Here is a 23,322-nt window from a genome sequence, read left to right as displayed (position 1 = left end):
AATGATTTTACAATTAAGAGTAAACAGATTCCAACCTTTGTTGTGGCTACAAAATTATAACCGGGCTGCAGACAAAATAACACGCTTAGAGCTATGATTAAATGTACCAAAACATGATGTTTTTTTTCCTGAGTCTAATACAAGCCCTATGGGAGGGGAACCTTTTAATCTTCATTTCTGGAGGGTTTAGAAAGGTTATTTACACCATAACAGCACTTATCCCTACATATATAACTTATGGATCCTTGTGACCCAATAGCATTCTTCTATGTGTTTGGTAGACTAGCCTGTATCTTATTCTTCGAGCTGCAAAAGCTTAAACCCTCATGTGTTGTATTGTCTTACTGTATTTTTATTCAGTGCTTTAAATTGAAAAAAATAAAAGCAGTGGACAAGGAGTGGAGTTTGGATCTGGGATAAAGGCGCGACTGGTGAGGGGCCAGGTCTATAACCTTTTCAAGCTTTACAATTAAGAAATCTGCATGCATTGTGTAAGAAACTGGGTTATTAGTTGAGAGGGGTGAGAATGCCCCTCAAATCATACACACAATACTTGTCAGTGTGAACCCCAAAATTCACTAAATAAATCTGTGCTTAACCCTCTGGTAGTTGGGCACAAAAGCAGTCATGCTTAACTTGGATGTAATGTGTAAAGTGTTTATATAGCACTCAAACAGTAATAAAGTGAAAACAGAACGCAAAGCTTTTTTTGTGGCCGGGGGGAGGACTTTTTATTAAAGTTGTATCGAAAGTACAAACCAAACTGGCCACATAAACACTTGTTGCAGTACATTGAAGCCGCTGCAGATCGCGGTACAGTTTCTCACGATATTTCTTACATATGCACTTTAGGACAGACTTTAAACTCTCTCTCTGATTCTCAGCATTATGTGGCCTCGAAGGAACATATTTCACTGTCCATGGACCATGGCCTGGGCGGGCATAGTTCAATATGTATCCCTAGGTATCCAGTCCAGTCCTTCCAAATTTTGTAATACTTTTGTGGGTATCCCCTGGCCTGGTACTGTTAAATGGTAGCGGCAGTTGCAGTCGATAACCTTTCAAGATTTGCCCGGCGGTAATCGCCTCTTATACCATTCGATGATTTAACCAACAAAAGAGGCAGGCGCCGGAGACTGGAAGGCAGGAAACAAAGTTTTATTCCGTCGGAGTAGAACACATCAGATCAGACAGCAAGGTATCGTCACGAGGTGCTCTAACCACATCTCTGAGGCCTGGCCTCTTATACACAGGTTTATGACTTTATTGCCGGTTTATCATACATGGCACATTCTTGAGATCGCTTTGATACATGAAAGAACATCCTCAGAATCCCTACTTCAAGCTCGTTCCCACACATATCTACAGTGGAAGTCCCCACCCCACTCACAGTAGGAGATGGCTATCACACAGCTGGACATTCCGCCAATTCCCGGGGGTGTGTGCGACTGGTCAGGTCTCAGGGGGTGGGGGGGCCTTGATCTACTGTAATCCCTTTGATGTGGGGTGTTTCCCTTACAGTAGGGGCAATAAACTGCATCCGCAGGGCTAGGTGATGGCCTGGGATCGGCCCGGACAATCGGGCGCAGAGGAAGGGGGTTATCAAAGAGATGTATGACCATGTATGGGATGTCGGTCAGGCGTGGGATGTGGTTCCATGGCAGGGTCGCGCAGAAGGAGAGGGTTTATGGCCCGTGTATGAGAGAGCGGGGGTGGTCAGCGCGTGGGGGGATGTTCGCAGCGCCAGGGGGACGCGCTGGCGATCGACAATGAGCAGGGAGAGAGGCCATGGTGCCTAAAATGGCTGCCGTGTGTTTTTGCGTGTGGTGCTGGGGAAAGACAAGATGGCGCAGATAATGTTCAGATACGAACTAAATTTCCACAGTCCTCCCTTTTAACATATCTCGCCAGCTTGCTTAGTTCGGATCTATCCCCATAATATTACGCATTTCTACCTCATACAAAGCTTTCATACGTTCGGCTTCAAAGTCCAGAGTCTTAGGACAGATACAGTTTGTAAAAAGTGAACACAGAGGTGGCAAGCATTGAATACCCAGGCAGCATCCACATAGTATCACGATTGGTATCCGGATAAACGTAAACAACCTCCACCCCCAACTTTTAATAGTGTCCCAAAACCAACTCCCAAGCGACCATCCTTCTTGCTCCTGATGAACCTCTGCGGAAAGTCTGTGGAGGTGTTCAATCGCCTTGTAGACTGAGGGTGAGTTATCCGGTACGTAGGTACAACAGCTGGACCCAATGATGCGGCATGCTCCTCCACGATCGGCCAGAACTACGTCTAGAACGAGGCGGTTCTGAAGAGCTACCAGGCGGACGGCCTGAAGCTCAGCGGTGTTGTTGGTGAGGATGCCGGCTGTAATGTTCATTGTTGTTTCGACTGCCTGGGTTAAGTGGCGGATGGCACGGCTGTTTGCCATTGGGCCCCAAAGTGGAACAAGTCCTTTTACTGCGTCCATGAACTGTGCTCCGGTGGAGTCGGCTTGCACAATGTCTTTGGCACGTTTCTGTCGGTGATGGTTTGCTGGAGCCACATATGTCGGAGGAAGGACAAAAGCGATGTAGCAGGTGCCTCCCCAACCTTTCGGAAGCCAGGTGTAGGCCTTAGTACCACAGACGAAGTACATATTTGGGGAGGTAACAAAGGAGGGTGGATCAACTGAGTCCAATGTTCGGGTGATGAGGCAGGAGCTGTGGCCCACCAGCTGCGCCCCCAGGCCTTCGAGGCACACAAGTCCAGTGATGTTGATGACGGATCGGGCCACTGTTAGGGTGGCGGCCGTTCGTTTCCGGAGGTAAGAGAAGGTGGGTCTGGCTGGGTTGTTGAACACCTGCATTTCAACTCGTTCTTTGGCAGGGTTGTCCATGTGAAAGGAAGTGTTTGATCTCAGAGGACAGAAGGGGGCAGAAGGTTTTCCAGTTTTGTTCAGCCAGAACCCATGGTAGAAGTGTGACACAGTTTTGCCGGAAGTGGCATTGTCCTTGTAGCTTTCTTGCAGGAGGATTAGCCAGGCGAGGCAGGAACCATGGACAGAAAAAGGTGAAGGGATGAAAGGGATAGAGTGTCCAGTGGCATGTGGTAGCAATCCACAGATCCAGCAATTAGTGGCATTGGCGGCAAGATTGTGTTGGTGGAGCAACTGCACAAAAGAGTTATTCCAGAACTCCTTACGTCTTTCTCGGAGTTGGGGTGAAAGTGAGATCAGATGGTGTTCTTTCATGGTGGTAGGTTGAACGGTGGTCAGCAATGTCTTATGAGCGGGTGCGCGCTCCTCCATGATCCAGAAGGTGACCATGAGGAGAAGGCAAAAGAGAAGGGTAATAAAAAGTGCAATAGTCTTTGAGCTGTGCATTTTGTCAGTCTTTGGGTTTTTGTAGTGGATCTTCGGACGTCTGGTTGCTTCCATCATCTTCATGTCGGGTGCTTCCATCATCTTCAAGGGACTCGGTAGCGGGCAGAACCACAGACTTTGTTTAATTTCTCTTCTGGAGGCCTTTGGGGTGATTAGGCTACCGTTTTGAGATTTCGACTTAGTTCGTGGTCTGCTTAGCCGAGGTTCCCTCCTTTCATCGCAGGTTATACCCTTCCTTGGATGGCACAGTGGGATCGGGATATTTCATTAATTCAAGTGTCTCTGTATCCGGGTAGCAGCTCAGGGATGGTCGGTCTTTGTCCAGGGGTTCCTCTTGGGCGATGATGTTGTCGGCTGTCGTCAGGGTCGGTGATATCTTCTTACAATGGTGTGCGTGCAGCCAATTACGCTTCCCCTCCACTCGAAGAGCTGTTCGGGTGGTGATTAGGACTTGCAGGGGGCCCGTCCACCGGGGCTCCAGACTCTTGGTGCGCTGGAAGTTACGCACTAAGACAAAGTCACCGGGTTGGATGTCGTGCCCGGGGCCCCTGGAAGCATCGGGAATGGCTTGCAGCACCTGCTGATGGATAACAGACAACGTTTTAGTTAGGTTGTACAAATAGTCAGACATGAGGACGTCCGGGACGTCGTGGATGGATGTCGGTTTCGGTGCAGTCCAAAGGTTCATGGGCCGCCCGAAGACGACCTCGTAGGGGGTTAAGTGGTGTTTGGTAGGAGTGGAATGCATTGATAGCAATGCTAGCGGGAGAGCGTCTGGCCATTTTAGTCCTGTGGTTGCAACTATCTTGGCTATTTTGAGTTTCAATGTGGCATTATGTCGTTCCACCATGCCCGCAGATTGGGGGTGGAAGACCGCATGAAATTTCTGTTTTACACCCAACCCTTTTAAGATGAGTTGGATAACTTCGGCTACGAAGTGGGGGCCGTTGTCGCTCCACAGAATTCGACAAAGGCCGTAACGGGGGAAGAATTCTTTCAGCAATACTTTTGCGGTAGTCATAGCAGTGTTGTCGCGGGTTGGGTAGGCTTCCACCCACTTGCTGAAGGCACACACAACGACAAGTACGTACTTCAAACCTTGGCACCTTTCTAATTGGATGTAGTCCATTTGTAGGACTTCAAAGGGGTGATTAGGAACCCCAAACCCTCCCCGGGGTACAGCAGTTCCTTTCCCAGGGTTGTGTTGGAGGCATACCAGGCATTGTTGGACCAGACGTTTGGCTGAGTCTGGGATCTTGTCATTGTGCCAAACTTTGGAGATGAGTTCGATCATGGGGGAAGACCCTATGTGTGCGGGGGAGTGTGCCATGGTCAGCATGGGGATCAAGTATGAGTCTGGTAGCAACCATTTGTTCGAGTCTTTAGTTCGCCAGCAACCGTCATCGTCCTTCAATCCCACCCGTGCCCATTCAGTCAATTCGTGTGGTGAGCTGGCTAATTGGATGTCCCTAATCGTTTCTCTAGCATCCTTCCACTTCTCAGTTTGTGACCTGGTCACATACATGCGGGTCGTGGACCTATTCTCGGCTGTGGTTCCTGCAGTAATGTCAGCCAGAGCATTTCCCTGTCCTATAATGTCTGTCACCTTCTTGTGTGCCTGGCATTTGATCACAGCTAGCCCTGTGGGGAGGAGGACTGCTTCGGTCAAAGCGGAGACTAGATCTCCATGTAAGATGGGTGTGCCATGTGAAGTCAGGAATCCCCTCTCTTTCCATAGGAGCCCAAAGTGGTGAACTACCCCGAAGGCGTACTGACTGTCTGTGTAAATGTTTGCGGTAGTCCCAGCTGCTAGGATGCATGCTCATGTGAGAGCGATCAGTTCAGCCGCCTGCGCGGATCGCTGTGTGATGCGGGCTGTCTCTACAACTGTTCGGGCTGTGGTGACTGCATAGGCGGCTGAGGTGGTGCCATCGGGGAGCTTGATGCATGAGCCATCTACCCACAGTTCTCCGTCAGGGTCCGGGAAGGCAGTATCTCGGAGGTCAACCCTACTCTTGGTCTGTTCGTCGGTGAGGGTCACGCAGTCATGTATAGGGGACGCATTGGGGTCAGTGTCAGGGAGAGGTAGTAGAGTAGCTGGATTCAGAGTGGTGCATCGTTTCAATGTGATGTGGGGTGCAAGCAGAGTCAGTTCATAACCAGTCAGTCGTGCGCTAGTCAGGTGCTGAGTTTTGGTCTGGTTCAGGAGGGTGTCAACCGCATGGGGTACTAATACAGTGAGGGGGTTCGAGAGCACGATCCCCTCACTTTGTCGGATAGAGACAGCAGCGGCGGCTACTGCTCGAAGGCAGGCGGGCAAAGCTCTGGCTACAGGGTCAAGAGTGGCAGAGAAGTAGGCACAAGGGCGTTGTTTAGGACCTATGGACTGGGTTAGAACAGACAACGCGCATCCCTCCCTTTCGTGGGTGAAGAGGGAGAAAGGTTTAGTGTAGTCTGGGGTTCCTAGGACTGGTGCTGAACAAAGGGCATCTCGCAATTCTTTGAAGGAGGACTGGCATTCGGGTGTCCAGGGGAGGGGGAAGGGAACGTCTTTAGCCAGCAGGGAAAGCAGAGGTTTTACAATGAGGCTGAAGTTTGGCAACCACTGTCGACAGAAGGAGGTGAGACCAACCAGGGACCGCACTTGCTTCTGCGTTTTGGGGACAGGGGTTTCTAGGATGGTCTGAATTCGGTCAGGTGTAAGTTTCCTCCCGTCTTTGGATAGTAGGTGGCCTAGATATGTCACTTGGGGTTGGCAGAATTGCAACTTCTTCCTGGAGACCTTGTGACCGTTTTCCGCGAGGAAGTGGAGGAGGTGAATGGTGGCTGTGACAGCAAGTGGAGTGGTGTCGGCCGCCAAAAGAATGTCATCGACGTACTGTATTAACACCACTCCATCGGGTAGTTGGACTGCATCTAGTTGTCTCTTGAGGGCTTGGCTATAAATGCTGGGACTCTCAGTGTAGCCTTGGGGTGCCCTACAGAATCTGTACGAACGGGCTTTTAAAGTGAAGCCGAACAGGTAGCGGCTGTCTGGGTGGATGGGGATGGAAAAGAATGCGTTCTTGAGATCAATAACGGTAAAGGTGGTGGCAGTGGACGGAATCAGGGTGAGGATGGTGGTGATGTCTGAGACCACGGGGTACTGAGGTATGACTACTTTGTTAACTTCTCGTAAGTCAACAATGAAGCGGTATGCTTTCTCATCTCCCTCGCCTTGCTTTTTTACAATGGGTAGGATAGGGCTGTTGCAAACATTACTGACTACTTCTTCTACCACTCCTGCATCGACTAGGGACTGGATGATTTCCACCAATGCCTTCTCGCCTTCGGGCGATATCCGATACCGTGGAAGCTTTGGGAGCACTGCGTCCGGTCGGACGGTTATGTGTACAGGGTCGATCACCATGCGCCCTACATCTGAGTCGGTTTTAGCCCATAGACGTGAGGGTAACGTGTCGAGTAGGGACAGGTCAGCATCGGTTATAGAGAACATACGTCGTGTGAGACAAGGCCTGAACAGATCTGGGTTATCGTGCAGGATGACTCGAACTCCGTCGGGGGAACATCTGATGGTAGCTCGGAAATGTTTTAGCAAATCGAGTCCCAAAATAGCATCGGGGGTGTTGAAGGAGAGCAGAAATGTCGCATCAGTGATGTTATCTTCTAAGTCAAAGGAGATTGGTGCGGACAAGGGATTAGTGGAGGGCGTTCCATCAAAGCCTATTGAGGTTACGTGTGAGCCAGACAAGGGTGCCCTAGGAATCAGTCGTTTAGATAACGCACTACGTGTCGCCCCAGTATCTACCAAAAATGGAGACATTGTGCCCAAGATCTTAGCAGTGACGTAAGGACCTTGCTGGTCAACACGGAGTTCGACTGGATCCCTCCCTTGCCCCTGGCGGTCCTATGCAAAGTCATGGGTGTTCTCGTAGTCGGACTGCTGGCACTGGTTCTGTCGGGGGCGGTCAAAGGTGTTTGGTCTGCCTGGCCTGTCGTTTGTGGCGTCGTTCGTGTACCCTCGTCCCTGTCCTCTACTTCTGGGGTCATGTGCTATGTCTCTGGTGTCTCTATTTCTGTTCATTTCCAGAAGGACCGGGCACTGAGATTTCCAGTGTCCGAACCCTCTACAGAACGCACATTGGTTCCCGTCTAAGTCTCTTCGTCCAGCGCAGGGTGCAGGTGTATGGTCTCTAGGGGGTAGCTTTCTAGGAGCGGTTGGTTGGTAATTTCCTTTGGGAGGCTCCCATCCTATGGTCACCCCTTGTAACTGAGCTATCATTACTCTTTCCTTCAGTTCCTTTTTCTTTCTTTCGGACGCCCTATCGCTCTCATTCTTTTGGTGTTCGTAGTATTGGGCCATCTGAAGGATAGCTGCGGGTTTGGAGGCTGCCCAACTACTTTCGCTGGTCTGTAGCTTCTGGGAGACTTCTTGTGACAGACCCTTCACGTAATTCTGGACAAAGAGGTGATGTCCGGTTGCAGTGGTCATGTCCTGGCCACTATAATCGGAAAACACTGTCTCGAATTGAGAGAAGTATTCAGACACATCCTCCTGGGGTTTCTGGCGACAAGCCGTCACTATCGACCAGTCTACCTTTCTTTCTGGGATTAGAGTCTTCAATTTCTGTACAATCTTGTCTGGGAGCTCCAATATGGCTTTTGGGGGTTTTTGTCCCGGTTCTCGCTGTTTATCTATGGTATCGAGTTGTACCCAGGTATATCCGAACGGCTCAGCGTGGTCGACTTTCCGGATTTGCTTCCACACATCAGCCGGCAGACATAACCCGAAGAATAAGTCGATATCTGCTAAGGTCATTATTGTTGAACCTAAGGCTGTACCTAGTTCGGTGTAGAAGGCAGTTGGGTTCTTTCTTAAGTCGGGTAGGGTTTTTCTAAAGGTCAAAATGTCTTGTCGGTCCCATGGCTGTTAGACCCAGTTATATACAACCCTTCCCTTCGCATCTTGGTGGTTGATGTCGTCGTGTGTTCCCTGACCTCGTGGGGGGACCCAGTAGGGGGCGGCTTCTTTGATGGGCATCATGGTATCAGCCCTTCCTGCCTGGGGTTCAGTCGCTATGGGGGTCTCTGCTTTGGTTGTCTGTCTGTGTTCGTTAAGATGCCGGGAGACCTCGAGTGTACGAGTGAAGAGGTCCGTCACATCGCCCTCTCCTCCTTCCCCAATGTCTACCTTCCTATATAGGGTCGCTAAGCCTTCGGGACCTTTATCGTGGTACCTATCCTCATATGTATTCAGGGCGTGATAACAAAGTCGTACGACGAAGTGCCGTCTGTGGTTGTCGGCATACGAGTTATACATGTCTGTTATATACTCCTCACTTTCCTTTCGCTCTACTAGTGTCCTTACTATCTTATCGATTCCGGCTCGTTCATCCTTTGTTAGTCGATTCACTCTGGCGGAATCTTTCTTTCTCATTTCAGGGTCATCTAACGTTATTGCTAACGTTGTGTTCAGTACAAGAGGCTCGGCCGGCGTGGAGGCCGTGAGGACCGAGGCCCTGGTACTGCTTTCGCTTGCGTTTGGGGGTTGTGGGTGCTGCGCTACTGGTTGGGAGGGTGCGTATGGAGGGGGCATGTAGATGATCGGGGGACCTAATAGCAACTCGTCATTCGTTTGTTGCTTGGAAGGTAACTCAGGGTAGAGCGTAGAGGGGGTCCTAACAGGGTACTGGCCTGATGTTTCAGACTCTTGTTTTAGTTTAGCTTCCTTTCTCTCCTTTATCTCTTCCTCTAACTTTCTAGCGGCAAGGTGAGCTGCCTTTCGTAATTCCTTTTCTGCTTTTACTTCTTCCCTCTTTTTCCGTTGCGTTGCTTCTTTGCGCCACATGCCGATACTGTCGAGCATAGTAGGCGTCGTTTTATTACTACGTAGAGCTATTTCTAGCGTTTCCATTTTATGGTCATCGAAGGATCCCATCAGTGGCCACTGACTCTCGGGGTCCTTCTTTGTATATTTATGCCATAGCTTGCTATAAGCTACGGCGACTAGTCCGTATTTAGTGAACATGTCCTTATTAGGGGTGCCTTCCAGTGGAGCCGGATGGTTCACCTCTAATAAGCGGTCCGGGCAGAACCAACTACCAATCAGTGGGGAGAAGATAGGCATGACGGGTTACAACGGGGACAAAAGTCAGCACTACCTATCTTTTCACTGCTTGCAAAGACTAGATAGAATATCTCTATTCCACGTTATTTGCAAGCAGAGAATACCTCCAAAGAACCAATATCGAACAACTAGTGTTCGGACAATCAATCAATCAATGGTGAGAAAGAGATAAGCACGACGGGTTACAATGGGGGACAAAAGTCCGCTTTACTTATCCTTCACTGTCTGCAAAGACTAGACAGAATATCCCTATTCTACGTTGTTTGCAAACAGAGAATATCTCAAGAAGTACTATTCTTCAAAACAATCAATGTTCGGACAATCAATCAATGGGGAGATAAAAATAGGCACGACGGGTTACAATGGGGACAAAAGTCTGCGTTACCTACCCTTCACTATCTGCAAAGGAAGAGAGAGTATTTCTACTCTTCCCCGTTTGTAGACAGCGAATATCTCAAGGAGAACAATCAATAAGCAATACTAGTATTTTCAATCAGTCAATCAATCATTTCGCAATTTGTCGTGTTTCACGACCTTACCCGGACCGCATGGACAGTTTCTCGTCTTCCGCCTCCAGCGCCCGATCGTCCTCTACTCTCCGTATTTGCCACGGCACTCCTGATGGTTCCCAGTCAGGACCGTAGATCACTCGAGAGAGGTCTGTTCGGAACCAGTGAAGTTCGGATGATCGGCTGCCAGACGAGGGTCTATCAGGCAGGAGCTCTCCCGATCGCTGCAGTCGTTCACTCTGCCGTTGGGACCTCTCTCACTGGATCCACGTGTCGCTGATGGGCCCCACGCTTGGGACGCCAATTGTTAAATGGTAGCGGCAGTTGCAGTCGATAACCTTTCAAGATTTGCCCGGCGGTAATCGCCTCTTATACCATTCGATGATTTAACCAACAAAAGAGGCAGGCGCTGGAGACTGGAAGGCAGGAAACAAAGTTTTATTCCGTCGGAGTAGAACACATCAGATCAGACAGCAAGGTATCGTCACGAGGTGCTCCAACCACATCTCTGAGGCCTGGCCTCTTATACACAGGTTTATGACTTTATTGCCGGTTTATCATACATGGCACATTCTTGAGATCGCTTTGATACATGAAAGAACATCCTCAGAATCCCTACTTCAAGCTCGTTCCCACACATGTCTACAGTGGAAGTCCCCACCCCACTCACAGTAGGAGATGGCTATCACACAGCTGGACATTCCGCCAATTCCCGGGGATGTGTGCGACTGGTCGGGTCTCAGGGGGTGGGGGGGGCCTTGATCTACTGTAATCCCTTTGATGTGGGGTGTTTCCCTTACAGTAGGGGCAATAAACTGCATCCGCAGGGCTAGGTGATGGCCTGGGATCGGCCCGGACAATCGGGCGCAGAGGAAGGGGGTTATCAACGAGATGTATGACCATGTATGGGATGTCGGTCAGGCGTGGGATGTGGTTCCATGGCAGGGTCGCGCAGAAGGAGAGGGTTTATGGCCCGTGTATGAGAGAGCGGGGGTGGTCAGCGCGTGGGGGGATGTTCGCAGCGCCAGGGGGACGCGCTGGCGATCGACAATGAGCAGGGAGAGAGGCCATGGTGCCTAAAATGGCTGCCGTGTGTTTTTGCGTGTGGTGCTGGGGAAAGACAAGATGGCGCAGATAATGTTCAGATACGAACTAAATTTCCACAGTACACCAAGTGCTCCAGGCCCACACAGTAGTTCATACCTTTTACCCACACATCCAGGGAGAGGGCCTTTGAGTTCTTACAAGCTCTTGCGATATCTTGTTTTTCAATCAGGGGACCCAGCCAGAGCAATGACCTTTAGTTTTTAAAATATTAGGTGAAAATTGCGCCAAAAACCACAAAGCGCCATTTGCGGATATCTTGTAAGGCTGCATTTGGGGAAGTCACAAGTTCAGGCCGACTGCGATGGAGCGCAGGTTGGATACAGGGACCAGGTGCCTCCTGCAGGTCCACGTGAATAGCTGCTGTTCACATTGGAGGGGGTCTTAAGTTTGTTGTCAGTGCGAGGAGCAGGTTGGACGTTGCAGACAGTCGCTGCTGTAGCGTGAAGCAACAGTCGTCGCTGGAGCTTCCGGTTGGCAATCGATGTGGCTGTTATGATTGGTGCATAGTGCAGCTCTTGCTTGAGCCTTGTGTTGCTGGTCATGCGGACAGTCGCTATTGGTCCGAAGAGCAGTCCCACTGGAGCTTCGTGTTGGCAGTCGACTCAGTCGGTTAGTTTCTCAGCATGAACCGCTCATATTGCAGTTGCGAGGAGTCCAAAACCTCGGTATCTTCAGCTTTTCTTGAGGAGGAGTAAGCTTTGATGTCAGCCACATGTCTAGGACCTAGGGGGCACCTCTTGGGGAACAAAGCTCACTCCAGCACAAGCCAGCAGCAGGGACCAGGCAAGTCTGGGGAGGTCCAGTTGGTGCTAGTCAGCTGGACAGTTGCATGGAGGCATCTGGAAGCTTTTTGTGTCTCCGTAGCTCAACCAGGAGGTCAGCCAACTGACCCTTGAAATTAGTGCCAGGGAAGCTGGGTACAAGGAAAGGAGATCCAATCTTCCTTCTTCAGACACCAGGCCAGTCACAGGTTCAGGAGTTTTCTGATGTGAGGTCTGTTGGTGCCACTTTAGATCTGGTGCCAGCATTTGTGTGGGGAATTCCCTGACCTGCCACTGAAACTGGCTATGGTCAGTTCTTCTCCTTCCACTGGTCCTGGCTCCAAACTGTCTAGGGTGACAAAGGCAAGGGCAGGCCTGGTGTCAGGTTACAAGCTGCTGTTCAACATGGCTTAAAGTACATAAAAATAAAGCGTGCCACAGCACTTTTTAGGTCGAACCCAGAGCCAGCGCACATGCGCTGCTCTGCAAGACTTGTTGTGGTGGAGTAGCAAATAGAAGCCCCGCCCACATTTGCCATTGGCTTGTGTCATTGTCCATTCTAAATGCTGGCTTCTGATTCGAAAATATGCATGTTAGTCCCTCCTTAGTACCACCTTGTCTTCTTTTTAACCTCCCACGGCGACTGGCCCCTTCACTTCGGTACCTGTTATTTTGTCTTTAAGCACTATTTTCTCTGTCGAGTTTCTCTTACTGCAGGCACAACGTGCCAACCCCGCCCTCCCACCCGTTGTCTGTGCCTTCTTTACCCCCTCCTGCCTTCTTTACCCCCTGCCCTCCCTCCCGTTGTCCGTGCCTTTTATAACACCCCCGCCCTCCCTCCTGTTGACCGTGCCTTCTTTAACACCCCCCCCCCCCCCTTTCTCTCTTTGTCCGTGCCTTCCGTGTCTGGGTCTCACAGTATGGATTTACTATCCGGTGCCCAGTCATATGACACTTCCCTAAATTACACAAGTACCCTTTGTAAAACCAGCAGTGTAATATCACATTGCTTACATTCTTAGAAATGGTGATCTGCTTTTTGTGGCAATGGCCTTTGCCTTACTTTTGTTTGTCGCAGGTGGAGGGTGTATATGTGTTTTATTTTGGGGTGGTATAATGTTGATGAGTGTTGGGTGACTCTGCCCGTAGTTTGGTGATCCGTGCACGTGATGCGTGTCATCATGATTCTGTGCACTTTTTAGGTCTCGGCTAGCGAAGTCTGCGCTTACGCAGTCTCGCTCGCGAGATTTAATGACTTTGAGAAGTGGGGCTTGAACCCGCCCCTCTTCTCCATTGGCTGGCCTCTTAAATGCTGGTCAGCCATTGGAGAAGAGCTTTGTCTCTCCAAACAAACCCCGTCTTTTTCGGATTCGGGGGCGTGTTTTTTCGATTCTTTCTCTCCTCTGGAATGTAAATTTTCCAACCAATGGCAAGAGGAGAGAAAAAAAACACGCCCCGAATCCGAAAATGACGCTGCGTTTCTCTGAGGCATTGACCTCGGAGGAAGGCAGTGGTGTGCTCGTCCTCTCCCCCTGCTCTCGGCTCCCCCTGTCCTCTGCGGCTGGCTGCTGTAGATCAGCTTGTAACAATAAAATAAAATAAGGGAAGGTTCAGGGAGAGTTTAGCACGGCATCTGCTTTCCAGGCCGTCACGCTGCTTTCATGCCTGCAGCACACGCCACTGCGTCTCTCTGATTGGGCCATGGACTCAGCAGCAGACCCCCAGCCAGGGCTCTCCTTCCCAGCATCTGCTGAGAGGAGGGGGCGACTCACAACCCTGGTCTATATTCCCGCCAAGACGCATGCAGTGGAAATCCGGGACCGTCATTTTATTTATTTAATTAAGAGCCTTGGGACCGTGAAAAACTGCCTCTGCAGCGCGGGGCGTGTAAAACTAATTTGTCACCCCCAAAGTCACCTCCTCTGGCCTGGACTGAGCGCATTATTTAAATAAATCACCCCCGTGGTGCTGTGCGCGGGATGTCTGCACCCTACTGAACCCGGATTTAAAAGCTGCCCCGAGATCACCGCTGCCGGCCCGGGAGCCTCGGGAACTCTGTGCTCGTCACCGCTGCGGGCCGGAGGCAAGCACAACCAAATTGCTTCCCCCGTAATCACTGTCGCCGGCCCAGGAGCCTAGTGAAATCAATGCTTGTCGCCGCTGCCGGCCCAAGTCCGTCGAGGGCGGGAGGGGCTGCCTCGCTCCTCACCCATACCGCATCAGCAAGGATCCAGTGCCCCGGGGCCTGAGGAACCTTGCACCAGTGACCGGGTCGCAGGTAACGCTTCATTGCTGTCGCTGAAAGTGGGCGGATTGCGGGCCGTCCGGTTCCCGTGAACTTACTTTGTGTTGGGGCATTTTTTCTTGTTCTTGCAGCATAGCAGATCTTTTGCTTTCACTAAAAGCACACTTTTGCTCACATCTCAGCTTGCAAGTTAATTTGCTTGAGAAGTAAAAAAAAAACTGGACATCTATTTTATTTTTAAATATCCAGTAACCCGAGATTAGCCGTTTCCCACAAACTGAGAAAATATATTACAAAACACTTCCAGGCAGCGCTTTTTCAAAGAAAACACGTAGGCGCGGACACCAACGTTCATCATTGGAATGACGCTATTTATGAAGTGCCAACATGCTTACAGGCTACTGACGGCGAGCAGCCCAATCTTCTTTTACCAAGAAACGAGGGGAAATTATATAGCGCACTGAAGTTATTTATACAGCACTCTACAGAACAAATAATGGGACAGGCATGTAAGATACTTCAATTGCAGATATGGCCCACTTTGGAGCTGGGGAACCTGGTTCGAGTCTCGGCAGGCACGCTAAACATCCTGTAATTCGGGGCAAATCACTTAATCTCCCAGTGCTTAACAGAAAACAAAGCACCGCGCACAGCGAATAGAAGCCGATCTTGTGGCAACAGCCCAAAACACCAACATTTACCGTTAAAAACACGCTGATGCACTTTTTTATCAAGATTCATACAAATATGACTTTTTCAGATGGAGGGAAGCCCACACGCAAATAATTTAGTAGCGCATGTGTAAATACTATAATAGGCATTTTTCGAGCGCCTAGAAACAGATCGGGGGCGGAGTGTTGAGGACTCATGGACAACATCGTGTCCTCTGCCCCCCGTATCCCACTTACACTGGGTCAACGCGCAGCGCTGTGAAGGGTCTGACCAGTGGCGTAATGCAAAGCGATGGGGCAACCTGCAGAAGGTAATAATAAAAACAAGCATTTGCAATGCAATAGGTCTCGCATTATAAAAGTTTGAGCTATTGGCATTGCTAATAATAATGCAACACCAGAAGCGCAAATATTCAGTAATGCGAGACCTATTGTATTGCAAACGTTTATTGTTTGTTGCTTTTTTATATAGCGCGACTTGACCCAAAGGTGTGCATTTATGTTGTATTGAGTTCAGTGCAATTATGTGGTATGTTATTATGTGGCACGGAGTGGTATCATGCGGAGTGTATTTATGTTGCATTAAGTAGAGAGTAATTATGTGACGTTGAATTATGTAGTATTGAGTGGTATGTGGAGTGCATGTATGTTGCATTGAATACAGTAATTATGTGACGTGTATTTATGTGGTACTGAGTGGTATTATGTTGAGTGCAGTTATGTTGCATTGAGTAAACCTGGAGGTACTGCAATACCTGGTTGATGGGTGGATTGGAAAACAAAATGTATACGGCGGCTTTGTGTTCACAAATGTGGTCTTTTTCAACCATACTGCTGACGTTTTGTAAGCATATAAGCAGTGGACATTGAAATGGGTCCTTTCTGGGTCCTGTAGTTTTCAGGCAAAAATACTAGTTGATTTCTGCATTATGACTGTAAAAGCGTTGAGTTCACCATGTTGTTTCTGCTTACATTTTACATGCTTTATTTAATTTTTCATTCTCTATGAGTGTTTGCTTTTTCCAGGATGTTGTTTCTTTTTATTTTAGACAGCATATTGCTCTTGCCTAGTGCGTAATTTGAATTGAGTCGCATCCAGTTGTTTATAGCAGGTCAAATTTTGCCCAAAATAAACATTTCTGCTAATTCGACCGGAATATTTCCACGTTAGAATACTGATAGCGGCCATCTTGGATTGGAGCATTTTATGGTTAAGGCCGTACTTGCACCCATTTTTTTGAATTGTATCATTTTCTCAATTAGTCTGACATGTCTTTCTATGCTGTCAGTATCGCATAGAGGTTGATGGACAATATCTCAAGCGGAGAATGACCACACAATGTGTGCTTGCTTCCCTGATGGTCAGACTCAGCAACGTGAGGTCTTACCAATGTGCTTTGCTGTTAGCTGCTTTTGCTGCTCTGCCCTATGGCAAACGAAAAGGGCAGGAAAGCACTATATCTATCAGATACGACGCATTCCTGTCCTTTTCCCCTGCACTGGCACATGATGGGCTGCCATGTGCCAACACAGGTACCTTTGTACCATGGTGCAAGGGTGCCTGCGTTGAGGGAATTATTATTTTTGTGCAGGAAGGAAACCTGCACAAAAATAGGTCTCGCATTTGACTGAGATTAAGCTATTGACATTGTAAATAACAATGCCGTTTCTTTAAATGTTTTAAAAACAAAAACATAAACAAAAATAATGTCATGAGCAATGCCAATAGCTCTAACTTTTACAATGCCGAGACCATTGCATTGTAAATGCTTGTTGTTTCTGTCTTTGCTGTAATGCCGTCTGGAGTTTGCCATGTCCTGGATGAAGTGGGGCATCTGCATAAGCTCGTGACTGTATCAGGTGTAATCATTTTGCCATATTGTACGGTGTTCTTGCATGGTTTTTTTCCCCTTTTTATCAGCTCTACTTTCTCCCTATACTGTCCCATTTTGGCCTCAACGAGGCCACTATGTATTTGATCCTTTTGTATTTTAAAAAAAAATCTAAATGTCTCTATGTAGTCTCTACGGGAGGACGAGGTGTATTTCAGTGCAAAATCAATACAGAAATGCATATAAAAAAGAAATGTGAATCTGAGTCTTTATAGTAACTCTTTGTACTACTTGTTCTAGTGACGTTTGCTTCAGTTCTCTTGCTCAATTGGAGCATTAATTGAGATGTTTGTGTTATGTAGAAAATATGCTTAAAACGATAACTCATCTGATGCTGTGGGTGTTTTGTGGCATGGAACAAACTGTGCTGTAATGGACAATATATCTCAGGCAGCTTTCAAACTTTAGATCATACGGTCTGGACGCGGTACTCATGTGAATAAAGAAAGGAGCATTGCACCGCATCTATCGCCTGACGCTGATAATTGGAGAGCGATAATTGCTGTGTTTTTTCCTTTTCCCTGTCCGTGCTCTCAGATTCTCTGCCCGTGGCTCAAAGGCAGAGCTGCAGAGCCAGAGCTTCATCGTTCAGGGAACAATGACACACATTAGGTTCCCTAACAAAGTTGAAACTTTTTAAAACTCCTGCATCTCTAACTCCACCATGAAAGCATAAACTTACTCCTTTGTCAAGTGGCCCTATATTTTCAGGCGGCGGCATGGACGTCATTAAGGGGTTGCCAGGTGTCACAGCTGTGACCCCTCGTTTGCTCACTGCAACCCCTGGCACTGCCTTTGCTATCCCTCGCCTCAGATGTGGCAACATCAGTGCCAAGAACGCAGGGGAGGCGTTGTCTTCCTTGTTTATAGCTCATTAGGTCGAGCCTGGGCAGCGCATGCGCTGCTCTGCGAGGCATGCTGTATTGGAGTATTAGAATAAAGCCCCGCCCACTCCCTGCCCATATTTGTCATTGGCTTGTGTCATTGCCCTTCGTAAATGCTGGCTTCTGATTCGTTAATAGGCTTGTTAGTTCCTCATCAGTACCGCCTTGTCTTAATTTGAAACCTCCCATGAGGACTGGCCTTTTTACTTCGGTTGTTAAATGTTACGTCTTTTTTAGTCTGTAAGCACTATTTTCTTTAAGGAGTTTCTCCTACTGCAGGCAGGACATGTCATTTACAATGCCATTAGCTTAAACTGCAAGACCTATTGCATTGTAAATGCTTGTTTATTTACCTTGAGCCATGTTTGTGCTGCTTTGCCATTGCTTGCCTTAAGATGGGGCGACAGTGGAAACAACCCTTATTCATAGAAAAGGCACATTTTGTGTTGAAACCGTGTAGGGTTCAGTCCTTCAGATGACATGTACATGTGCAGGAGCAGGTACAGCTAGAGCAGTAGCAGTGCAAGCTTCGTCCATCTCAGGACATTTACAAATTAGGTTGGGGCAGTGCAAGCTTTGAACAGATACAGAATAGCAGTAGCAAAGCAAGTTCTGTTGCCTTAAGCAGAGTGTGCAATTTTCCAATCCCTGCAGAACACATTCAGCAGGGCAGCCCAGAATAAGCTTTCATCGTTCAGAGAACATGTACAGTTACGGCATGAGTAACATGTACATTACAACCTATATTTGGAGAGGGTTCTCAACTCACTGTGAGGAACATATAGGTGAACAAGTGAGTAAATATGAAAATTGGGACACCATTCTCAGTAGGCTGATATTCTACATCAGCATTCTGAAATACTTTCTGCGGTCACTTTCTTTATCTATTTCTTTAGATCCAACTGCTAGGATTTACATGTACATTTCTCAAAGGCTGGGCCCTTTCCATACTGATACAGAGATCTTCCCTACTCGTTGTGTGAAAGGGCATTTAATGAGTGACATATGCCCAGTATGGCCCATTTAAACCAAAAATGGCAAAAGCAAAATAAACCTAAAGAAAACACCTCTCTGCTGTTCTTCTGCTCTCCTCGTATCATTGCCCTTTCTGTCTCTATATTCCCCCACTCTCACTCACGCTTTATAAGCATCTACCTTTATCCATTCTCGCCTTTCACACCTTCACCCTCTTTCTCCTATTCTTTCCCCCTCTGTCTCACGTGCACCTCTTTGGCTTACATATTTATCTCTTCTCATGTTCGTTTCTTTCACTTACATTTATTTTTTCACCCTTTTCTCTTACCCTCTGTGCCATCACACTTAATGCACAATTGCCCCTCTCACACAAGCTTCTAACCCAATTTAATCTACTCTATATACCTTTGTCACACACTACTTGTTTTTTCCACCCGCTCATTCCTCTAGCTCTCACATACCCTCACTATTTCTTACTTGTTGCTACTGCTTTTATGTCTGTCTGCACCAACCTAGGGCCAGCGCAAGAATTTTACCATGCCCAGTTCATGGTATATTTTCTCTACCCCTTCATTCCAGCAATTATTCCCGATTTTCTGCTTGCACTGAAAATATGACACCCCTTGTTGGTGGGTCCCTTGGCATCTAACTAGTATTCACTTCCACTAAAAGTGCCCCAGCTCTCTCTTGTGTCCTTTCTTCTCACAGCTACTCTCCTCCACTCTTTTTTTTCATCATTCATCCTGTTACTTCTGATAAATGCATTTGTCTCACACTGTCTCATCTTCCTTTTTAGGTCGAGACAGTGCAACGTTTACGCTGATTCTTTGAGACTCATGTTGTATATACTTGGTGGGCTTAAAGTCCGCCACTTGCCTTTGTATTTGTTACTTCAGTTTTCCTTTAAAAAGGCTTGCTTGCTACTGGTTAATCTTTGCTCTTTGTCCCTCCTTTTTGTATTTTGTTTCCTTGCACTGAGCACCTGCCCAATTACCTGTAGCCATCGCTACTTATCTGGTCATTTTTCAGCACTATTTTCTACTTTGTTTCCTGCTCGTATTTGTGGAAGCTTATTTTGCTTTGCCTTCATTGTTGCTTCCTTACACTCCTGCTGGTGTTTGCCCGTCTCCACAACCCGCCTCCTACAAAACTGCTTGTCCAACCCCAGCGACCCCTCCCAGGTAGCTGCTTGCCCGTCCCAATTCCCCCCGCATTGCTGCTTGTTTCTACTTCTTATCTACATGCTTTCATTTAGTGCAGTCATACCGCCTCACATTTGTTGTTGCCTGCAAGAAACTGGCTGCCGCCAGTATCAACTCAATGTGCACAATGCACAACCCCCTCCAGGAGGCGAGTTATCCCCCCTCCCGTGCTTCAAAACTGCATACATATTACCCTCAAATCACACCATTGGCAACGTGCTTTGGTGCCATAAAAGGTCGCAGTTTATTCAACTTAACAGCAACTGTATGTTTAGAAAGGTTACTCCAGTTCGACTTTACCGAGAGCGTTGTATAGAGTGCTGCAAAGTCCTAGTGTTGTGTGCTTTATAGCTCCACTCGAAACTGCCTCATTAGGTGGTACGTGTTTCCTTCTTCAGTAACTTCTCATCGATAAACTACACCTTAGCTGCAAAGACAAAAAACTAACCAATCCGTTATATTTTGTTGCTTGTACGTACTGGCACACAAATGGAGATATGGCGTCATCAGAGATGCAACATTGTAATACTTCCTTTAGTTCATCTGCCCTAGGAACGGTTAAAAAGTTGACTGCATAGGATCACTGCACGTTGTTTACAATCAGGTTGTAATTGCTTAGTCCGGACAGTGGGGGAGAGGAGAATTCTCTCCTCCAGTTCAATTTTGCACTGTAATAAGTAACAGTGACTGCAACGCTAGATCTGCAGGCTCCCTGATCCCAGAACCTGTTTCCTAGCAGCCAACAGGTAAGTTGATCTAAAGCTATTTTGATATTAACCCCTTCGACGCTCATGACGGAGCGGTTCCGTCATGAGCATCGGTTGCGCTGTGCGCATGACGGAACCGCTCCGTCATGGCCCCGCCCGCGCTCAGAACCTTCAGCACCGCGCGGAAATCCGCGCCGCGCTGAAGGGGTTAAACTTACAGTATGCGTTGTTTTCCCTTGAAACAGGCTAAAATGTGTTGTATTTAATGCAGAGTTTTTGGGATAATCGTTTTAACTTGTGGGAGCAACAGATGCCGCAAGTGGACAGTGCCTATCGTTCATCGGTGTGCTACACTGTACTTTTGTAGTAGGCGCCCTCTTTAATAACTGTTGACTTAGTGTCCAGTGTCACTGGCCTATCACTGCTTTGATGACTGCAAAACCGTGCTTAACTTGCAGACATTCTCGAAGGGTTGCTTCTGGGGTGCATTGGCATTTCACAGTCACCACTTATTAATATACAGACTCCAGAGTGCTTCTTTTTCTTAAACAAACAGCATTTAATAAGGTGAACGCTTGGGCTCTTGGCAGACTTTGCTCTGATTTTAAAGTGTGGTTTGATAGATTTTTTGGGCTGCATTTCTCGCCATGTTATCAAGTATCCATTTATGATTTTGAAACCTGTGTACTGCAATCTGTTTTGGCGAGTGCACATTTCTTCTAAATGAACCAGCCAGAGAAGGGCCATGTTAGTTTTGTAAACTCAGCAATTTCAGTGCATTTGGAATGCACTGAATCAGAAAAATGATAAGATTCACATGTACTGACGACGTTCGCCTGTCCTTCCAAAATTAGACCATTCTCTTCTTTCACAATTATTTTACTTGTGTTTGCTTGACACACTAGCAAGTTCAGAGCTTTCTGCACATTCTCATCACCATCTTTACGTTGTGTTTTTGTCACTTCCCTGTGTTTGGAAGAGATGATCTCGGCTGTATTTCAAACAGCTTAGTATGAACTCCTGTGCACAAATGTTGTTTGTAATCTTTTGGCACAGAAGCACCATACCCTTTTTGAACATGCGGGAATCTGTAGCGGAGTTAGTCTTTACTATGATTGCTAACCTGTGGTTTGATTTACTCTATTTATTTGAGGTTTTTTTGATTGCTTGAGGCAGCCTGGCATTTAAATGTGTTTAGTAACACCACAGACCCTCCCTTTTGACATCCTCGTGCTCTGCATTTCTGTGTTGCAATGCCACTGTGGGCCAAGAGAACTGCTACAATATATTTGATTTGGAAGGTTCTAATCTAGGGAAATTCTTCACTGCTGTTTTATTATGGTAGCCATGAAATACAATGTGCTCCCTTTCTGCTTGTGCCTTTGGGAAATGCATGTTAATTTACAGCCTCATGGGTTGTTCAAGAGATGCATCCTTCAGAAGTCTCTGTTGCTCTTTTATGGCAGATCCCGATTGGTCAGATTAGTAGGCAAGCCTATGCATACCTGTATCTGTTTTTAGTGATTGACCCAATTAATTATAAAAGGCATTCAGTAATTACGTTTTTTTTCTTTTCTGTTTTTTTAAGTTGGCAATTGGTTTGTGCAGATGTAACCAAAGACTTCTTTTTTTCTGAGACATATTGTGTTTCTGTGTTTACCTAGGTAAAGATTTCACCAATAGAACAGCACTTCATGTAAGCCACTGTAAGCACTTCATGTTTGGGGGTTGGGCATAGTGTGACTTTGCCAAACAGACTCTTCAGTTTTGCCATTTACGTGTTGTGTTCTATGTGACTTGTATTTGCAGTAGCATTGTTGGTATCGTAGATGATACGTCATATTGCTGCTGCCATATTAGCAGATTGTAAGCCTGTGGAAAGTTCATTAGCCTAATCTTGCACAATTGGTATCATGACTCTCCGCATACACAAAACACATTTTGTAAGTAATGTATCGTGAGCTCAGTGCAGCCAGACACAGACTGTGAACAATTCATTCATTGGGTCTCTAGGGTGCGCTATTCCAGTGTGTGGCCTATGCCTGACCGCACTAACAGACACACTCACTGTCAAAAACCAGATTGTAGTAATTGTATAGCTCTTCAATCCCTGGATACATACCCCCAGGATAATGTGTTGCATGGCAACACACTTATTAGGTCCAAAAGGCGAGATCTATTGGCAATGCTAATGCGTGTTTTATCTTGCATACCCTCTTCTCACACAGTTCACATACACACCCAATTTTGTCCATCGTTCTCACTTATCTCAAGTAAGCACACGCCACTCTTCTTGATAGTCAAGTCACTATTGTATCCCACACATTCCTTTCTTTCACATATCTTCTAGTTTCACCTTCTCCTCTCCAGGGCCCTGTGTTCTGCCCAACACACTCCTCTTGCCATCCCATCTTTAAACGCACACACACCGCCCTCGCCTGTTAATGACATGCTTGTTTCAGACACATCCACACATTCAATTCGCACCTTCAAATCCTCCTTTCCCTCAAAAAACCCACTTGCGTGCCCATCTCACGCACTTAACCACCCTTACACCGAGCCTACCCTTACTCAATTTCTCTCTCTGTCTTACAAAGACACACAACTCAAGGAGGGCAGTCGTTTTTATGGTCCCTGTCAACATTTTGAATGTTCACTGATTGTGTTCTAAAATGATGCTGATTGAAAACAAAACTGTGTTCATGGGGTTGGCGATATCGACTTGGAAGCCCTGCTGAAAATGTTTGAAGATAAAACAGGGGTGTGGAATTTTTGAAAAAAATTACTTGTCCAAGGGACAAAGTGCTACAGAAAACTTCTTGTCCTGTAATAAAATCCACTTGTCCCCTTTACTACCCTAAATAATTT

General features: G+C 47.4%; 2 protein-coding genes across 4 annotated transcripts in view; one reads left to right on the top strand and one right to left on the bottom strand.

Moving 5' to 3' along the window:
- The window catches only part of LOC146862015 (broad substrate specificity ATP-binding cassette transporter ABCG2-like), a 667,466-nt gene that overhangs the window by 165,761 nt on the left and 478,383 nt on the right, over window positions 1–23,322 (top strand). The window lies entirely within an intron of this gene.
- LOC146862016 (syncytin-B-like) lies at window positions 1,878–3,455 on the bottom strand. The gene has a single exon (XM_085643215.1). The coding sequence runs from the start codon at window positions 3,453–3,455 to the stop codon at window positions 1,917–1,919; it is 1,539 nt and encodes a 512-aa protein (XP_085499341.1). The 3' UTR covers window positions 1,878–1,916.

Source organism: Triturus cristatus, chromosome 2_2 (assembly GCF_964204655.1).
Source record: "Triturus cristatus chromosome 2_2, aTriCri1.1, whole genome shotgun sequence".
NCBI classification, from domain to species: Eukaryota; Metazoa; Chordata; class Amphibia; order Caudata; family Salamandridae; genus Triturus; species Triturus cristatus.
This window is presented reverse-complemented; position numbering and strand designations above follow the sequence as displayed.

Excerpts from the sequence above, each read along its gene's own strand:
- LOC146862016 (XM_085643215.1), bottom strand. The coding sequence starts at position 3,455 with ATGATGGAAGCACCCGACATGAAGATGATGGAAGCAACCAGACGTCCG.